Raw genomic sequence first — 20,130 nt, forward strand, 5'->3', positions numbered from 1 at the left:
CCGTTTTTCTTACTCAAGATTACTTTGGCTATTCAGGATCTTTTGTGTTTCCATACAAATTGTGAAATTTTTTGCTCTAGTTCTGTGAAAAATGCCATTGGTAGTTTGATAGGGATTGCATTGAATCTGTAGATTGCTTTGGGTCATATAGTCATTTTCACAGTGTTGTTTCTTCCAATCTAAGATCATGGTATCTCTGTCCATCTGTTTGTATCATCTTTAATTTCTTTCATCAGTGTCTTATAGTTTTCTGCATACAGGTAGTTAGTCTTAATGTCAGGGAGAGGAGGAGTAAAAGAGTGGGAACTAATATTTATTAACTTTCTGCCTTGTACCACTATATTACTGCCTTGTCTTTTCCACACCTGGTTCACATTTGAAAATTTGTATGTGTGCAGAGGCATATGCGCTCACACAGTCTGCCCCTGTCTCTTTTGGCACTGGGTAGTATTTCTCAACATTGCTAGGTGCTTAGATGTGTATTATATCCTCAGAGGTCTTAGGATGATATACATACCCCCCATGAATCATTTCCAGTTACTTATTTTTTTCTCCCTAGTGTCAACTTGTACCCTGTAGTCAGTGAAATGCAAAACACACTTTTCTCGAATTTGTGCTCTAAACAGCTGAATGTCAAGGTGATCGCCTGGCACAGCCGTGCGCACCTGTCTTGATGCTTCCCCAGCCCTGCTTGTCCTCCACCCTGCAGTTTCTCTCCCTGTCAGCGGATTCTCAGGCTGATGCCCGTGCTGCAGCTCACCACTCTCTCCTCTGCTGTCTCTCTGTCCTTCCTTCCCCTTTCTCCATTGTGCTCTTATTTCTGTCTCTTTTCCTCTGAGTCAGATAATGTCTTAGGATAACCTTTCCAAGTTCCAGTCCCACATTTTCACTTGGCTTCGAGGACAGCACCTTAAGGGTGAACTTGTTGCAGGATTAAATTTTACTTCTTACCGTGAATTCCACTTCTGATCTCAAACCAGAGTCCTTTTCTTTTCCTGTTTCAAATAGTGACACCAGGTTTAATACGTTGGTGATGCATCTGGAACCTTTTTTCTGAGTGTTGTATTAAAGGACGTGTAGGGATGCGTGGGGATGAGAGAGAGGACAGACGGGAACACAGGGTCCCAAACTCCTGATCTTGTCCCAGCACCCCACTCCTGCCGAGCTTCTCAAGCAAAGTTAATGGTCAGAGGACGAGGTTGTACAAATACTTACTTTATGACTTTGAGCTTTGACTCCCAGGCCTGATTCAGATTCCTGATGACAAAAGCTGGACAAAGTACAGAGCTGCTTTTGCCTGAGGTAAAATGAGCCTAGGGCTGAGAGCCAACGCGGGGAAAGTGTTCCCCACTGAGGTCTAAGGCGTGGCTGTCTTCTCTCTCCAGTGGTGGAGAGAGGCTTTCTCAGGGCTGGCAGATCCTGGCAGTTTTCTCTGTAGGCGTCTAGAAAGTAACATCTTAATAATAGCTAATTATTGAGCATTTACCATATGCTGTACTTTTTTTTGCAATAGAAACCCTTTAATTTTTATTTTATGTAAGTAATATGTGCTCATTATAGAGAAATTGGAAAACTCAAGTAAGCTAAAACAATAAAATAAAAGAACACTTACAAGCTCACCAGCCAGAAATAATCATTTATAATTCTCTGAACTATTTGTCTCTATCCATTCACAAAAATGAGTATTTTACTTGCGGCCAATTCACTTAATACAATGCAAATGTCTTCCTCTGCTAGTAAATGCCAGTGAGCACACTTATGCCATTGTTTCTAAGACTGCAGTAGTGCTCCGCCATGTGGATGAGCTGTCATTTATTTTGTGCTAAAATAAATGTGCTTTAAATATATCCTCAGTTAATCCTCACACTCCGTGAAGTAGGTACTGGTAGTATTCTTAACTTTTGCAAATGAGGAAACTAAGACACAGCGATATTAAGAAAATTGCTCAAAGACATGCAACTAATACGTGTTAAAACTTGAACCCAGATCTGTCTTGAACCCAGATCTGTCCTGTGCTCTGCTTTCAGAAGACATGGTTTTCCAGAAAGTAACCCGCACCGCCCCTCCCACCCCCCCCCCCACCAGCACGGTCATCTACTACCATGGCCTGACTGTTGAAATTGATGATGATGTGCAGATAGACTGGAGGTTGGGGAAACAGAGAGCAGCCCTCAGCTCCCTTTGGAAGCCGTCCTCCTCTTGTCTTTTATCCCATCGCCAGATAGTCATCTCCTAGGCTTATGCCCCAATTAATTCCTCTTTTCAGGTGTCTCAGTGGTCAACGCAGGCTAAATGCTGCTGAGGTCAAGTTATATGTAAGAATTACAAAGTGAATGTTAGATTTAATGATGAGAAGGTTATTGATGACTACGGTGAGAGCAGCTTCATTGGGGTGGTGGTACAGCAGTGCGCAGTGGGTTAGGATGAGTGGGAAGTAAGGAAAAGACGTGGTGAGTGTTGGTAGTTTGGCAGTGAAAGTGAGTGAGAGAACAGTAGCTGGAGGAGGGGATGTGGCTTTGAGGGGGAGAGGCATTTTGTTTGCTTTTTAAGGGTGAAAGAGACTTGTTTAAGTGCCACGTGGCCATTGTTGGTGGAGGAGACTGTGGGTTGAAGGTTGGAGAGTAGGATGGAAGCCTCTGAGGAGGTGGGCGGAGAGTGTCCCCGGCAGAAGTGGAGGGGAGGGAGTGGCCTCTCATGGGGGAAGCATACTTTTCCCATTGTTTCTGGAAGAAGGGAAGTGGTTTGTTTTTGTTTTGTGGCAGGATGTTGAGGGGTTCTTTGCTTATATCTGCAGTTTTCTCTATGAATAGATGATGAGGTCTTCGTGAAGAGTGAAGGGGGAGGTTTCGAAGTGGGGCTTAGAAGCTTTCAAAACTTCTACAGGCTTCGCGTTAACTCACGCAGAGCCGACTAAGGAAGTATGGGGAAAATGGGGAAGAGGGTTGACTAAAGAAGTATCAAGAGATTGTTTGACAGTGTTGCGCGTCCAGTTGTAGAATTTATTGCTTCAGTCAGCGTGTTTCCCTGATTTTGTTTTTCTTCCAGACTGTGCCTAAGTCTAGAAAAGCAGGCAGTAGGTGGTTGCATTTTTGCCAGAGTTGTATGAATGACAGTGTGGAAGGGGCATTCAGGATGTGGGCAAGTAAGATGCTGAAGTGATGGTTGGTGGAATTGATGCTGAGTAAGGAAGAAAGTAAAGACAGGAGTGGATGGATTGTCAAGAACTGTAGGTCCCGAGGCTGAAAAACCAGGGGTACTGGGAGCTGGAAGAGTCCGAAATATAGGAGGTGCCAGTTAGAGAGGGAGATGTGTGAACTTCTGTGTGATGACAGAGTCTGTGGAGAGGCCGTGGCAGTGGAGTGAGGTGTAGCTGGCTTAGCAGTGGGTGTTGTGTGTGGGAACCACCTGCGTCTTGAGGGCACCCAGGTTATGAAGCCCGAGAACGAGGTGCTCTCAGGGGAAACAGGAGGAAGGCCAGAGGTGTCAGCAGATGACAGATGTGAGGAGAGGTAGAGGTGTCTGTAACCTGATGGCATGAGCCTTGAAAGGATTTTCCAGGGTGGGAGGAGTGGTGTGGAGGGAGCAGGATGTCAACAGCAACTTTTTTTTTTTTTTTTTTTTGCGGTACGCCGGCCTCTCACTGTTGTGGCCTCTCCCATTGCGGAGCACAGGTTACGGACGCGCAGGCTCAGCGGCCATGGCCCACGGGCCCAGCCGCTCCGCAGCATGTGGGATCTTCCCGGACCGGGGCACGAACCCGTGTCCCCTGCATCGGCAGGCGGACTCTCAACCACTGCACCACCAGGGAAGCCCTCAACAGCAACTCTTGGTCTTGGTCTTAGAGGTTTGTGAAATATAAGAACACCAGCAGCTTTCCACTCGATGGGACAGCAAGGGGGCTGTATTCTCGGGAGAGCCAGCTTTCAGAATTTGAGCAGGTTGAGGAACCACAGGACGTTATTACTTACGGGACGGGTGTTCCAGAGAGCTGGGTGGGAAGATCTGAGGAGGAGGAAATAAATGGAAGCTCGTTTCGGAAGAAGGAGGCCGGAACACTCTGCAGCATCACTCACGGGTGCTCTGAGAGCTACAGGGCTTTGAAACAGAATGGGGCTGGCTGGCTGATATTTGATAAGGGAAGAGGTTCTCTTTTGGGGGGATGGGGTTACTCAGACTTGTTAGGATCCAGCTGTGGCCTGGACGGATGGCATTTCTGATAGAGACAAAGCCTCTCTAGAGTGAGTTGACTGTAAAATCAACTTTTCAGTTGACTGAAAATGCTTGGGAAAGGCTCCAGGCCAGAGTCACTGGACCCATCAGCTCCTAGGGAATAAAGAGGAGTTCTTCTGTGGGACGGTGAGGCCCAGGGGACTGGATGTGCTCCTGGGGGATTGATTTTACTGTGGCTCCGTGCTGGGTCTTCCAACGTATTAAACTTAACAAAATTTGGCAGTGATGCCTAGAGATGACCAAGGAGATATTCACAGGGTGCAGTGGTAAGAATGAATGTTCTTCATTACAACTCTTGTGCTCGGTTACCTGTTTGTAGACCTGACTTTAGGTGTGTACGAATGACCTTATGATCTTGGTGGGGCATTCTAGAGTTGGAACACAGTAAGGAAGGACACAGAACAAAACTGTAAAGTGGTCGCCTCTGGTCATGGAATTGTGGGTGTGCACTTCCTTTTTTATTGTTTTGTTTACCACAGATACTAGAAAATAGAGATAAACACTTATTAGTACTTTATTTTTCTTTCTGAGTCAGACCCTGAATTTCACAGAGGAAAAATCTTACTACAGACTCATAGTTGGGGTTTTATTGGCCTGCATATTTTATGAGCGCTGTATGTCCTATAACGGACTAGATTTCTTTCCAGAAATTCACAGTAATGTCTGTGGCCCAATTTTAACAAGTGTGCAGAATTCCAAGGTGAGTGTGTTTTGCTAGCCTCGTTCCCAGCTCTACTTTTTCTCTCTGTCCTTGTTTTTCTTTATCTTGCTCACCTACTTCTAATTTATGTCATTTGATCATATTCCACATATCGCTCTATCTTTTCTAGAGCAAGTGGTGGTAAAAATAAGTAAAATAATTATCAGGTCAGAGAGTGTGAGCATCCTTCTCTTTCATGATGGTTTTTTTTTATGTTATTGCTTTCCAAAGCATCAAACAAATTTTACTGATTTATTAAATCCCCTGTCCTTAAAGGAGCTGTTTTAAAAAATGAGTTTTGTGTGTGTGTGACTATAAGTATTGTATAAGAATGTTAGAAAGTTTGGAAATAGAGTTGAATGTAAAGTTGTCATCATAAGTCCTAGATTTTTCTTCTAACTTTTTATGTCGAAAATTTCAACACCAATGAAATCATAAAATATGTATAATTAATTTTATATCCTGCTGTTTTTCTTCAAACTATTACTGAAGCATTTTTGTCATTAAAAATGTTTTACAGACATGATTACTGATAACCATAGAATAAATATACCATAATTTCCCTGACTGTTTTTTAATTGTTGGACATTTAGGTTGCTTTGAATTTGTTATTTTAAATAATATTGCAGTGAACATCATTATAACAGGTATCTTTGCCACAGTTTAAAAATGATTTTCTAATGATAGATTCCTAGAAGTAGCATAGCAGCACTTTTATATATATGTATACATGTATGCCATAAATAAAGGAGATAGTTCAGGTGAATATTTTCAAAAGCTTGCAATGAAGACAGGCTTCTTATCAATGACACTAAAAGTAGCAACCATAAAGGGAAAAAATGGATGAATTTGACTATCTAATAATTTTAAAATTCTGTATAATAAAAGCCATTTGGCAGTTATGATGGGTAGATCGCTATAAAGAGCTTTCACAAATGGAAAAGACTAGACTCACAAATATATAAAAAGACTTCTCACAAAAGAAGAAAAATATACAGCCAACAAACACTTGAAAGGATGTTCAACCACGACAGTCATTAAAGAAACAAAAGTAAAACAAAGATGACATGTTATTTTTCAGTTATACTTCCATCAAAGATAAATAAATAAATAGTCTCAGTATTGAGACTATATGCTAAGAATATAAATCAGTCTGTAACTGGAAACAATTTGTCGATTAAAGATACGTATACTCTTTCATGCATATTCTTTCGTAATTTCAAGAGAATTATCAGTGATGTTTACCGTAGTATGGTTTATTGATTGAAAAATTGGTAACAACCTAAGTGGGGATTTGGTTTAATTATGGTATCTCCATGTGTGTTAAAGATAGATCTGAACTTACTGACACAGAAAGATGTCCAAGATATATTAAAGAGACATAGGAAAACATGAGTGCCTGTGCATAGAAAAAAACATGGAAAGATATAAACCATAATATTAATTGCATTTATCTCCATTTAGGGGGATTATGGCTGATCTTTTATTTTTTATTTCTTTAATCTTCCTGAAGTTTTAAAATAAGTGTGTCGAACCTAAATAAATAGAAGGGAAAAAAAAGCAGTTGCTTGAAAGTGAAACTGGTTACAGCAGAAACAAAACTTGTGTTTTATCATACACACTGCTTTTTGTAGTTACCAAAGATTGATTTCAAAGTTAGAGTAGAAATGTTACATAGACTATAATTTAATGAAGTGGTTTTGCAAGCCATAATAAAGAGGAACAACCAGTGGATATCATGTGACAGAAGAGGACAGAAAGTAGAGCCCTCTATTAGTTCTGTTTACCATGAAAATGAGTTGCATTCATTTGTCACCCTTCAAAATCGACCTTTCCTGAGCCCATAATCATCGACAAGTCCCCAGACAGAATCTGCTGGGGGACTCCGTGCGGTCTTGAAGAATGCCCCTTCCAAACTGCCTCCTTACTGTTGAGGAAACTGAGGCTCCGGGAGGCTTGGTGGCATCTCAGGGATGCTAGGACTGCTCATGCCCCTGCCTCAGGAGGAGTGCCAGGCTACTGCTGCCAATATTTCTGTCACCCTTATGCCTAAAGATCCATCAGTAGTGATTTGGATTTAACTGTTCTATTTATTTTTTTCCCTCTCTCTGCCTCTCTCTCTCTCTCTGCCTCTCTCTCTCTCTCTGCCTCTCTCTCTCTCTCTCTCTCTCTCTCTCTCTCTCTCTCTCTCTCTCTCTCTCTCTCTCTCCCTCTCTCTCTCTGTCTCTCTAGTTCGGAAATGCTAATTCTTTTGGGGAGTCTTCTAATAAATCACAAATGCCTAAATTAAACAAATTTCCCCATGTCTTCCCACCCCTACCCCTGCATCATACGGGAAGGTTGTGTTTCATGGGCGTATGCCGGTGTGTGAAACTTTGAAAAGGGGAGAAGAGGCAGAAAGATTGTTAGTTGGGGTTTAGTCCAAGACTGAGTCCTTTAACTTCACAGTTTTGCTCAGACCGTGAGCCTGGCTTCTGGGAAGGATGAAATCATAATTTTTGATGCCAAAGCTGTTCACTGGCTGCTGCTTTGAGGGATGACTCTTGTTCATGTGTTTTTTAAGTTACTGTCCTTTTAAAAAATTAATTTTTTGTCTACGTTGGGTCTTCGTTGCTGTGCCCGGGCTTTCTCTAGTTGTGGCGAGCGGGGGCCACTCTTCATGTGGTGCGCGGGCTTCTCGTTGCTGTGGCTTCTTTTATTGCAGAGCACAGGCTCTAGGCATGCAGGCTTCAGTAGTTGTGGCACGTGGGCTTCAGTAGTTGTGTCACGTGGGCTCTAAAGTGCAGGCTCGGCAGTTGTGGCTCGCGGGCTTAGTTGCTCCGCGGCATGTGGGATCTTCCTGGACTAGGGATTGAACTCGTGTCCCCTGCATTGGCAGGCAGATTCTTAACCACTGCACCACCAGGGAAGTCCCTTGTTCGTGTGTTTTTAAGATTTTCTTGGTTCCATGGATTTAAACAGACTTTTGGCTTGAAAGATTTCAATAAATTTATAAAATGTAGTTTGAACCATTTTTATCTTGTGCTTTAACCTCTGAGAACTGTGACCGTCATATAGTCGGTACCCTCACAAGGAAAAACGGCTTATCTGAGACATAATTTTGGTTTGGGCAAATTAATGTATAAAAATCCTGCTTTGGTATAAATTAACTTTATTTAACATTGGTTTTTGTTATCAAAGTGTTGCAATCACATTTCAGAAAACTTAAATTCAGGGAATTTTTTTTTTTTTTTGCAATACAATGATATTTTACAATTATTTCCTTCTAGATTTAAAAAATCATCTAAAATACAATGTAGTTTCAAGCTTATGGTCCTGGCAGAATATGGAAGAGTGGGCAAAACCTTTTCTGTTTTCACCTAGTCTGGTTCCTAAATGAGCAGGTGATCTGTTATCTCTACTTTTTGCTTGTTTCGCCTCTGCCTTTGGCAAAACTTGTCAGCATATTTAGCAGACGGTGGAGACTTTTTTTTTTTAAAACAGATTCACAGATTTGGATTCAGTAGCAATATCCTCAGTGGAATTATTCTGCTAAAAGAAATTCTCAGAGTTAAACTTGGAGGAAATGAATCAAATGTTTCCAGGCACAATTCTGAGGGATAGTTCCATTTCCTGAGATAGGGGGAAATGAAACCTCGACATTTTCATTCTAGATCCTTGAAATTTTTAACTGGACCCCGTGGCCCGGACTTGTCATTCCGTGTTGGTAAGCCCTGCCACTTGGCTGGTGCGTTTGGTGGAAGAAAAGTGTGTTCTTGCCCAGGTTATTCAAAGAGAGCTTTTTTCCTTCCATTCTGCCAAGGTATGCTACTCTTCCCTTACCCTGATTTTGTTCCACTGTCCTCATTTGCAGAGTACTCGGGTGGAGTTTGACCTGCCAGAATATTCTGTTCGTCGAAGATACCAGGATTTTGACTGGTTGAGGAACAAACTGGAAGAATCCCAGCCCACTCATCTCATTCCCGTAGGTACTAAGTCAGTACAGCTTGTTACTCACTTTTCCTGCCTTCTCTTTTCTGACGGTGTTCACTCAGCTCTCACCCTTTAAACTATGGATGAACTCTACCTTACATTTCATACCAGATTCACCCATCAAATGTACATTTTATGGATGCTGTATAATACCGTTCACCTTCAGGGTTTTGATTTCTGATTCGCTCTACAGTATGCTGGTTTCTTGGGTGGGTTGGGTTAGATTTTCACTTTTATTATAACAATTTTTCACTTTTATTATAACAATTTTTTGAGGTATGGAGAATCCTAATTCTCATGTGCTGCCTCCTTAAAGACTGTTCCACCCTTCCTAGACTCCATTCTTGCGGTTTGGATAGCTGCCCCCAGGTGGAGAAAGATGTCTCAGATTACAGCTGGCTGGGCTTTCTTTAGACGTGGGTAATTCTGAGAGCAGGAATCTAGCACACGATCCACTCAACCACAGTTTTTCCTTTAAGAAAACAAACCAAAAGCCAGTTAACTATTTATTGAAGAAGCATACTATTTATTTGTTATTTTAGCTACACATTTTAAAAAACAAAACTAGAGCAAATAAAATTTAGAAGACTACTTAAAATCAACATGTATTGAGTACTTTTCTACTTTTTAATTTTAGTGTAAATAACTGTTTAGACCTCAGATGTTTCTTGGGCTTTGGGGCTTTGGGGCAATTTGGATCATAAAACTCTTCAGCAGGGCTTTATCTTTCAGGAAAAACCTTGGCTGGGTAACTTCTTAGCACTGCCAGTTTTCCTGCTACCACTGCATCTTCTAGTCTTCCCTTCATGGTTGGAAAAGGCTGACTGTGCTGTGAACGCACTAGCAGTTTTCTTAGTTTTCAAGGCAGAAGTGGCCACGTTGCTAGTGCTGTGATGGGGATGATGGGTTTTGCTTGGGGCTCCATTCTTTCTCAGGGAAACCACTGCCCCCCCACCCCACCCCACCTATTCCCTCTGCTCTCCAGGCCTGAGGTTTTGCTTTTCTGTCTTCTAATCACTTAAAAACATGCCAAAAAAGAAACTATAGTTTTAAACAGTTGGAACTATTCCTCAAAATCTTAATGTGGCAAAATTGGCAGCTAGTGAAGTTTTTAAAAACAGACTTTTATTTTAGAACAGTATTAGATTTACAGAGTTACTGCAAAGATAGTACAGCAAATTCCCATAGACCCTACACCCAGTTTTGCTTATTAGTATGACGCATTTGTCACAAATAATGAACCAGTAATGAAACATTATTATTGACTGAAAGTCCTTTATTCAGATTTCCTCGTTTTTTGCCTGCTGCCCTTTTCCTGTTCCAGGATCCTGTCCAGGGTAACACATTACATTTAGTTGTCATGTCTCCTTGGTCCCAGGCTCCTCTTGATTGTGACAGTTTCTCAGGCTTTCTTTGTTTTCGATGACCTTGACAGTTTTGAGGAGTACCAGGCAGGCATTTTGTAGAATGTCCCTTCGTTGAGATTTGTCTGATGTTTTTCTCATAGTTAGCCTGGGGTGATGTGTTTTGAGGAGGAAAAGCACAGGGGTGAAGTACCATTCTCATTACATCATATGAGGGGTATATACTGTCATTGACAGTATTTTATCACTGTTGATGTTAACCTTGATCACCTGACTTGAGATGGTGCTCATCAGGTTTTTCCACTGTACAGTTACTCTTTTTTCTCTCCCTCTCCGTACTGTACTGGAAGGAAGTTGCTTTTTATGTGTAGCCCACACTATGCATGAAGGGAATTATGCAGCACTTCCTGGCAACTAGGAGTATATGAAGTTCGGTACTTAAAGACCAAAGGTTAGACAGCGACACCTGCTGGTAAAACATAGTAGACTCACGCATAGACACTGAAGCCAGAACTGAGAGAATGGAAGTCTCCAGAATGCCCATGGTGGATCCAGAGTATCTTTAAGTCTGGTTTCCTATGGTCTGGGTAAAAGCAGTGAGTAGAAACATCTAGAGAATTAAATTCTTGATAACTTTTTAGTGCATATCTGCGGTGGAGAGAGATTTAATGTAGGAGAGCATCTCTGCCTTAAACGTGAAAGTCAGACTGCAAACAAACTCTTTTCCCCCCCCCAGAGAAATTCGTCTTACAGCAGCTTTGCTGGGAGGTATCTGTTATTAATAATCGACTTTGGTCCTTTTACTAGGCCTTTTTGCTGCCCTTGGGAAGGTGAAGGGTAATAAGATAGACAAGGGACTCCTGCCCAGGGGAGTTAACTACCAGATGGAGACCCAGTAAACATGTAACAGAATTATTGTTTAAATTCTCATTTCTTTTTTTTTTAAAGCTTTATTGAGGTATAATTCAGTATACCATACAAGTCACCCATGTGAAATGTACAAGTCAGGGGCTTTTGGTATATTCATAGAGCTGTGTAACCATCAGCACAATCAGTTTTAGAACCTTTTCATCACCCCCAAAAGAAACCTCTTACTTCTTGCCTGTTGCTTCCAAATCCTCTATATTCCGCATTGCCTGGCAACCACTACTCTACCTGTCTCTATAGATGTGCCTGTTCTGGACATTTCATGTAAGTAGAATCATACACAATGGCCTTTTGTGACTGGGTTTTTTTTCGTAGCATAATGTTTTCAGGGTTCATTCATGTCGTAGCATGTGTCAGTGCTTTGTTTTTATTTTCAAGTAACATTCCATTCTATGGATATGTCATATTTTGTCTGTCCATTCACCTTTGATGGACATTTGGGTTGTTTCCACTTTTTGGCTGTTACGAGTAATGCTGCTATGAACATCCATGTGCAAGTTTCTGTGTGCACATATGTTTTCACTTTTCTTGGGTCTATACCTAGGAATATAATTGCTGAATCATGTATAACTCTATATTTAACCTTTTGAGGAACTGCCGGACTGTTTTCCAAAGTGGCTGCATCATTTTACGTATGCACCAGCTGTGTATGAGGGTTCCATTTTCTCCACGTCTGCATCAACACCCGTTATTATCTTTCTTTTTGATAATAGCCACCCTAGTGGGTATGAAATGGTGTCTCTTTGTGGTTTTGATTTGCATTTCCCTGACAGCTAATGATGTTGAATTTTTTTTTTAATGTACCTTTATTATCTTCCTTGGAGAAATATCTGTTCAGATCCTTTGCCCATTTTAAAATTGGGTTGTGTCTTTTTATTGTTGAGTTAAAATGGTTCTTTATATAATCTAGATACTAATCTCTTTCCAGATATATGATTTGCAAAAATTTTCTCCCATTTAATGGGTTGTCTCTTTATTTTCTTGATGGTGCCCTGTGGAGTACCAAGTTTTAAAATCTTGATGAAGTCCACTTTACCTATGTTTTCTTTGTTTGCCTGTGCTTTTGGTGTTTTAGCTAAGAAACCATTGCTCATTCCTAGGTCATAAAGTTTTACACCTATGTTGTCTTCTAAAAATCTTTTTTAAAATAATTTATTTATTTTTGTCTGCATTGGGTCTTCGTTGCTGCGCACGGGTTTTTCTCTAGTTGCGGCGAGCGGGGGCTACTCTTCGTTGTGGTGCGTGGACTTCTCATTGTGGTGAGAAGTCTTTGTTGCGGAGCATGGGCCCTAAGCACGCGGGTCCAGTAGTTGTGGCTCATGGGCTCAGTAGTTGTGGCACACAGGCTTAGTTGCTCTGCGGCATGTGGGATCTTCCTGGACCAGGGCTCGAACCCGTGTCCCCTGCATTGGCAGGCAGATTCTTAACCACTGCGCCACCAGGGAAGTCCCTTCTAAAATTTTTTATGATTTTAGCTTTTAGAAAATGTAGGTCTTTAATCCGTTTTGAGTTTGTTTTTATACAGTTAGTTTTCATTTCTTTAACCAGTGAAGCTACATATCTTCTTATGACTTTATTGAATGTCGGCATTTCTTTAATGAATTGCCTCTTTATTTTTCTATTTTTTTTCTTAGTGGTTTGTAAACACTCCATATCTGTGAAGGAAATTAACCCAGTTGAGAATATCTATTTTTTTCTCTAGTTGTCTTTTGTCTTCAGCTTGACTCCATGAAAGATAACATCCCTTCCCTCCCAGCCAAGTTAATTTTTCCCTTACAGTTTCTGGCTTTGAAGCTTGTTTCTAACCTAGGATGTTAAAAAAAAAAATGTTCTGTATTTTCTTCTATTACTTTTATGTTCTCATGTTTTATATTTAAATCTAGATTTTTTTCTGATGCGAGCTGGGAGGATCTTATTTTTTTCAGATGGTGAGTTGTTCCAGAACCATTTAGGAGTAATCAGTCGCCGGTGTAATCGTTTGTGTATTAGACTATGTCATGCATTAGCTTTGTACATTTTGGGGCTATTTCTGAACACTTTGGTTCATCGATCTCTTTTCTGTTTCGTGTGGTGTCCCTGCTACACTACTGAATCATTACAAGTTTACAGAACGTTTCATCATCTGATTGGATAAGCCCCCATCTATGCCCACAGTAGTCTTTGTTTTCCGAGACGTTCTGCCTATTTGCACGTTTTGTTTTTCCGGTGAATTTTAGAATCTTTTGGATCAGTTGGAGAATGGCGGGTGGTGGTGGGTTCTTGGGGTTTTTTGTGGGTTTTTCTTTTTGCCAATTTTAGTTATAGCCGTGGTTAAAAATATGTGAGAATTCCGAAGCTTTCAGAGTCTATTGCTTACGTTGTGAGCATGGAGATAAAGTTCCCACTTGTTCTGAGCTTCACTGGAGCCATGTGAAATTGTAGGTGAACAGCCAGCCAGACTGTGGTTCTGGGGAGGCCCCAAGTTCTTTCATCTGCCTCTCTGCATTGGCTGTCCTGAGACCTGCCCTGTTTCCAGCCCCTGTGGCTCTGAACTTGGCAGCTTCTGGGGCTCTACTGGGGAAATCCAACCCCTTACTTCCTTAGCCGACTGTTCCCTTGCCTGAGTCGTGTCACAAGATGGTTGATACTGATGGATTTTTCTCTCAATCCAATCTTTTCTGCTTTGTGTCTTTAACAAATTCTGTCCTGTTAACAGTACCTTTATATGTTCTGGTGCTGCAACAGATTTTTCTATTTTTATATGGCTTTGTTTTTCTGGAATTTTAAAAGCAGAAAGAAATAATCATATGTTCTTCAAATGCCAACCTAAAACTAGAACTGTGCTGGATGTGTTATGTTTGTCATCTCATAATGGCAATTCACTTTGGTTTTCTTTGTAATCTAATAGTTGGAGCCACCAGAGAGTCTTCATTGTGACGTGGTTTTTGCTTTTTAATGTATTTTTTGTCTCAGAAGTTGGTTTTAACACCGCTTCATTTACTGGGGCACAAATAATTACACAGCAGAGAGATTTCGTGACTCAGTGGATGCACATTTTGAAGATGAAGCAAATACATTTATTAAAGTCTTTAGTTTTTGATTTCACTTAGAAATTTAATGTTTGCTTCAGTTTTTATGAAGGGAGCTTTCCTGGAAGGATGCATTTGTATTTATTATGGACCCAGTTTTGTTTTGGGTAGTGGTAAACTCATGGGAATTAATAGGAAGAGATTTGTAATGCAGCATTTGTTTTTCTTAATATGAAATAATCAGTAAGAAGTCTAACTTCACTTTCTAGTTGGCTCCTTTTTCTCGTACTGTTAAATATATATGCTTTTAGCTTACCAAGTAGATAAGTTAATAAATAGTGAATCATCAGTTGAACTTTCCAGTACCTGAATTAAATCAGGTTAATTAATTAATTAATCAGGTTAATTAATTAATTAATCAGGTTAATTAATTAATTAATTCAGAAATGAAATTGAGTTATTTATAGTGAGGCGGATGGACCTAGAGTCTGTCATACAGAGTGAAGTAAGTCAGAAAGAGAAAAACAAATATCGTATGCTAACACATATATATGGAATCTAAAAAACAAACAAAAAAATGGTCATGAAGAACCTAGGGGCAAGACGGGGATAAAGATGCAGACCTACTAGAGAATGGACTTGAGGATATGGGGAGGGGGAAGGGTAAGCTGTGACAAAACGAGAGAGTGGCATGGACATATATACACTACCAAACGTAAAATAGATAGCTAGTGGGAAGCAGCCGCATAGCACAGGGAGATCAGCTAGGTGGTTTGTGACCACCTAGAGGGGTGGGATAGGGAGGGTGGGAGGGAGAGAGATGCAAGAGGGAGGAGATATGGAGATATATTTATATGTATGGCTGATTCACTTTGTTATAAAGCAGAAACTAACACACCATTGTAAAGCAATTATACTCCAATAAAGATGTTAAAGAAAAAAAGGGGGGGGCGGCAGGCAGGGCTGTGTCCCTTCTGGAGGCTCTAGGGGAGAATTTGTTCCTTCCCTTTCCAGTCTCTAGAGGCCGCCTGCATTCCTTGGCTCAGACCTCTTCCTCTTTCTTCAAAGCCAGCAGCATTGCATCTCCTCTCCTCTCTGACATCTGCTTCCATCCTTGCATTTTTTTTTTAATTGAGATAAAATTCACATAACATAAAGTTCACCGAAGTGTATAAGTCAGTGGCTTTTATTATATTCACAATGTTTTGCAGTCACCACCATCTAATTTCAGGACATTTTCATCACCCCAAAAAGAAACCCCATACCCATTAAGTAATCACTTCCCATCCCCTCTTTTCCCCAGCCCAAATATCATGAATAATGTTTGAACATTTGTTGTACAAGTTTTTGTGTGAAAACTTGCTTTCAATTATTTTGGCTGTATACCAGGGGATGGAATTAATCGCTGGATCACATGGTAACTCTATGTTTAAGTTTTCGAGGAACTGCCAAACCGTTTTCCGCAGTGACTGTGCCATTTTACATCCCCGCCAGCAAGGTATGAGGGTTCCGACCTCTCTATATACTTGCCAACACTTGTGATTTCCTTTTTTTTTTTTTCTTTTATAGCATCCTAGTGGGTTCAGAATGGTATCCCAGGTGATTTAAAAAAATTTTTTTTTGGCTTAAAACATGTGGAAGTTTTATGTTTAGTCCACTTCCCTTTTTTGCTTTCTGTTCTCAGTATTTACCAATTAATACAAATAGTTGGCATTCATTCGATATCTACCATGTGCTGGGAGCTGTGTTGAACTCTTTCTTCACTTGTATTATTTCATTTACAGAGTGTAGATGCCCTTGATTTTACCAGCAATCCAGATTCCTATGCATAGACAACCCAGAAGGTAATTATAAGGGTGAGGCAGAGAGTAGATATATCGCTTTAAGGAAGCTTGAAATAGGAAGAAACAAATTTATAAAGCCATGTACATTTGGCAATAATGATGCTTATTACAGAAGGAAATTCTGTTCGCAGAAGGATTCACCCCAGGGTTCCTTTAACTAGCAAGCTCCCCTGATTCATTAAACAAAGTTCAATGTACTAAATCTGAAGAATGGATAACTCTTTTCAGAAGGTTATCTGTTACGTGAAATGAGGCATACCTAACTACTTATTTGCTCATTAGGCCTTTTCCCTGAGTCCTCTTCAGCATAGGCAAATGAGAGTATGCCCAACAGGACTCCTGAGATAAAAATATCCACTGGGTTTGGTAATTACAAAGTCACTGATCATCTTTAAAAGAGTGGTTTCTACATGAAGCAGGGGTAGGGCAGAGAAACGCAGCATTGAAGGCAGTACCAACGATGGCTTCGTTTTGGGGTGAAGAAAGGTTGGGGGTTGAGAAATCAAGGGGAAGAGTGGAAGTAAAGGTAAATGATTCTTTTCAAAAAGGTTGAATGAGACAGGAAGGAGAGTGGAGACGATGTAAGGTCAAGAGATAGATATTTTTTTCTTCAGGTAGAAAGAGAACCAACCATGTTTTTGTAGACTCAGAATAGAGCTGGATGAGGGGATGTTGAAGATAAACAGTAGAGAAGGTATAATTAATTGATGGTGACAAGGTGCATGATAGTAAACTAATGGGTCAAGGACACAGATGGAGTAGTTAGCTTTGGGGAGGGGGCTGTTCTCTACAGCCACTTGAGGCACGGAGGCAAAGTGGCACCCAGTAGAGTCTTAACTCTTGAGATCTAAAACATACGGGCTTTCCAAAGCTCTTCAAGTCGAGGCTGTTGAAATCTCTCATACCCAAGTGCTTCCTTTCCAGCAGTGCTGGTGTTGCCAATTCCTAAATATTTGAAAGCTTTCGTGTTATAAATTGGGTTGCTTCTTGGCTTTCTCACTCTAAGTGCTTAGGTCTCCACATTGCCTAAGTCCGTGTTCCTGTATCTTATTTATTTCAGCATTTGTGTGTGTGTGTGTGTGTATGTGCTTGGGGGTCTATAACTTAAAAGAAAAAAAAATCTCTATTTTCACACATTACAGAGTTTAAGGAGGTTGCAGACTTAAATGCTTGTTCCAGTTTTTCAGTCTCCTCGTCAACACTTGTTCTTTCCTTTCCTGTCTTTCTCTGTCTCTATTATGGTCATCCTAGTGGGTGTGAAGTGGTATCTCACTGTGTTTTTTTTTTTTTTTAACATCTTTATTGGAGTATAATTGCTTTACAGTGGTGTGTTAGTTTCTGCTTTATAACAAAGTAAATCAGTTATACATATACGTATATCCCCATATCTCCTCCCTCTTGCGTCTCCCTCCCACCATTCCTATCCCACCCCTCTAGGTGGTCACAAAGCACCGAGCTGATCTCCCTGTGCTATGTGGCTGCTTCCAGCTAGCTATCTGTTTTACATTTGGTAGTGTATATATGTCCATGCCACTCTATCACTTCGTCCCAGCTTACACTTCTCCGCCCATGTCCTCAAGTCCATTCTCTACATCTGCGTCTTTATTCCTGTCCTGCTCCTAGGTTCTTCAGAACCCTTTTTTTTTGGATTCCATATATATGTGTTAGCATACAGTATTTGTTTTTCTCTTTCTGACTTACTTCACTCTGTATGACAGACTCTAGGTCCATCCACCTCACTACAAATAACTCAATTTCGTTTCTTTTTATGGCTAATATTCCATCGTATATATGTGCCACATCTTCTTTATCTATTCATCGGTCGATGGACACTTAGGTTGCTTCCATGTCCTGGCTACTGTAAATAGAGCTGCCCTGAACATTGTGGTATGTGTCTCTTTTAATTATGGTTTTCTCAGGATATATGCCCAATAGTGGGATTCCTGGGTCATATGGCAGTTCTATTTTTAGTTTTTTAAGAAACCTCCATACTGTTCTCCACAGTGGCTGTATCAATTTACATTCCCACCAACAGTGCAAGAGGGTTCCCTTTTCTCCACACTCTCTCCAGCATTTATTGTTTGTAGGTTTTTTTGCTGATGGCCATTCTGACTGGTGTGAGGTGATACCTCACTGTAGTTTTTTGTTTGTTTGTTTGTTTTTTTGTGGTACGCGGGCCTCTCACTGTTGTGACCTCTCCCGTTGCGGAGCACAGGCTCCGGACACGCAGGCTCAGCGGCCATGGCTCATGGGCCCAGCTGCTCCGCGGCATGTGGGATCTTCCCGGACCGGGGCACGAACCCGTGTCCCCTGCATCGGCAGGCGGACTCTCAACCACCGCGCCACCAGGGAAGCCCCTCATTGTAGTTTCGATTTGCATTTCTCTAATGATTATCTCACTGTGGTTTTGGTTTGTATTTCCCTAATGACTAATGATGTCGAGCGTCTTTTCATGTGTTTTTTGGCCATTTGTACATCTTCTTTGGAGAAAAGTCTACTGGGTCATTTGCCCTTTTTTAAATATAAATGTTCTTTTAATATTTCATAACCAAAACATTTTCTAATTGTGCATTAGCAGATACTCTCTTTCCCTGTGGTGGCAGTAATGAGGAAGGCCTTTTAATCAAGCTGCTGTGGAAATAGGTTAAAGCTCAAGGATCCCTTGGAAGCCAGGTAGTTTTAAATTGCCGACAATATTGGCTCAGAGTAAATGCGATGGAGAGATTTATTTGAGTGAGGAGTAAAGGAAGTTATATTATTAAGAACCTTTAAGCATAAACCTAAACAAAAAAATTGCCTTAGAAAAGGTATTTTTTTAGATACACGGGTTTCCCTAATGTACTTATTTTTTCATTCACCAAATTCTTTTACCCCTTGAACTGGGAGTAGGATGTTAAGATATTTAAATAAATTTTTGTGTGGCTGATGTTGTCTGACTCCTTTCCTTTCTTTCTCATCTTGCCTTAACTTTCCCATTATATCACCTGTGCATCAAGCAACGTAAAGATAACTATACCGTCCGATTTACCGGTAGACGTTAACTGACTGTTTTCTGTGTTCCAGGGACCATGCTCTACTGTTTCATTTCTTGTATTATAAAATTGACTGGGTAGTTGTGATTTACTCCATGGGTATTTTTTTTTCAGAAATATTTATACTGATGACTACATAAAGATCTGACCGATGAAGAAAGACTGTTCTTGACAGATGGTCCTAGGACTTATTTGCTAGCCTGGTTTTTCTCTGCACTTCCTTATCAGTTACTCTGAATATTTTTGTTCATGTCATTGTAGCCACTTCCTGAGAAGTTTGTGGTAAAAGGTGTTGTGGATCGTTTTTCAGAAGAGTTTGTGGAGACCAGAAGAAAAGCTTTGGATAAATTCCTGAAAAGAATTACGGATCATCCTGTGCTTTCTTTCAATGAACACTTTAATGTTTTCCTTACTGCTAAGGTAAGCAGAATTTTTCATGTTCCTCTCCCAGGTTAGCATTCTTTGGGCTGTTTCTTAAAAGCTGTTTTGATCTCTCACAAGCCACCCCCATAGTGGGTGTCATAGAATTGCTCTGGGTTTGTTTTTTTTTGGTTTTGTTTCTGGTGCTCATCGGCCCTGGCACGGTTTCCATGTTAGAATTTAGGAGAAATATCCCCCTGCAGCAGTCAAGGAAGTTAGAATAGTTTCACTTACCAAAAGCAGGGATAAGTGTTTCCCTACACACTTAACCGGCGATATTACTGGGTGAGGCCGTTCTGACCAACGGTGGGCACGAAAGGGAAAGAATGTTTATTGAGTGTTTGGTAAGGACATATTTCACAGGAACCCTGTGAGTATTTGCTTGTAGCCTCATTTCACAGGCAAGGAAACTAAAGTTCAGGGCGTGTGTGCGAGTTCAGCTGGCATCACTAGGATGTGAAATAGGGTCATTGTGGCTCCTGAGGCCACAGTTTGCACAGACTGCCCGACCAGGAGTAGTTGAGCATTACTTGCCCACGGCCAAGTTCCTAGCCAGCGGGCACTTCCCAGGCACTTGCCAGGGAAATAGTTGGGGCCTACACAGCGGCCAGATTCTATGTATTCAAACTCAAG

At 40.9% G+C, this 20,130-nt stretch overlaps 1 protein-coding gene across 16 annotated transcripts in view; it reads left to right on the forward strand.

Moving 5' to 3' along the window:
• Window positions 1–20,130, forward strand: part of SNX30 (sorting nexin family member 30) — a 132,188-nt gene that overhangs the window by 58,274 nt on the left and 53,784 nt on the right. For 15 of the 16 annotated variants that reach the window (XR_012332633.1, XR_012332634.1, XR_012332635.1 and 12 more), the window contains 2 exons: window positions 8,784–8,894; window positions 19,339–19,497. Coding sequence is in view for 5 of the 16 variants with exons in the window: in XM_073806424.1 (XP_073662525.1) it covers window positions 8,784–8,894; window positions 19,339–19,497 (270 nt within the window). In the remaining 11 variants the exon portion in view is untranslated. The remainder of the gene's footprint in view (window positions 1–8,783; window positions 8,895–19,338; window positions 19,498–20,130) is intronic. The other variant, XM_073806423.1, reaches the window with a different exon arrangement.

The sequence above is a fragment of the Tursiops truncatus genome, chromosome 6 (genome assembly GCF_011762595.2).
Source record: "Tursiops truncatus isolate mTurTru1 chromosome 6, mTurTru1.mat.Y, whole genome shotgun sequence".
NCBI lineage: Eukaryota > Metazoa > Chordata > Mammalia > Artiodactyla > Delphinidae > Tursiops > Tursiops truncatus.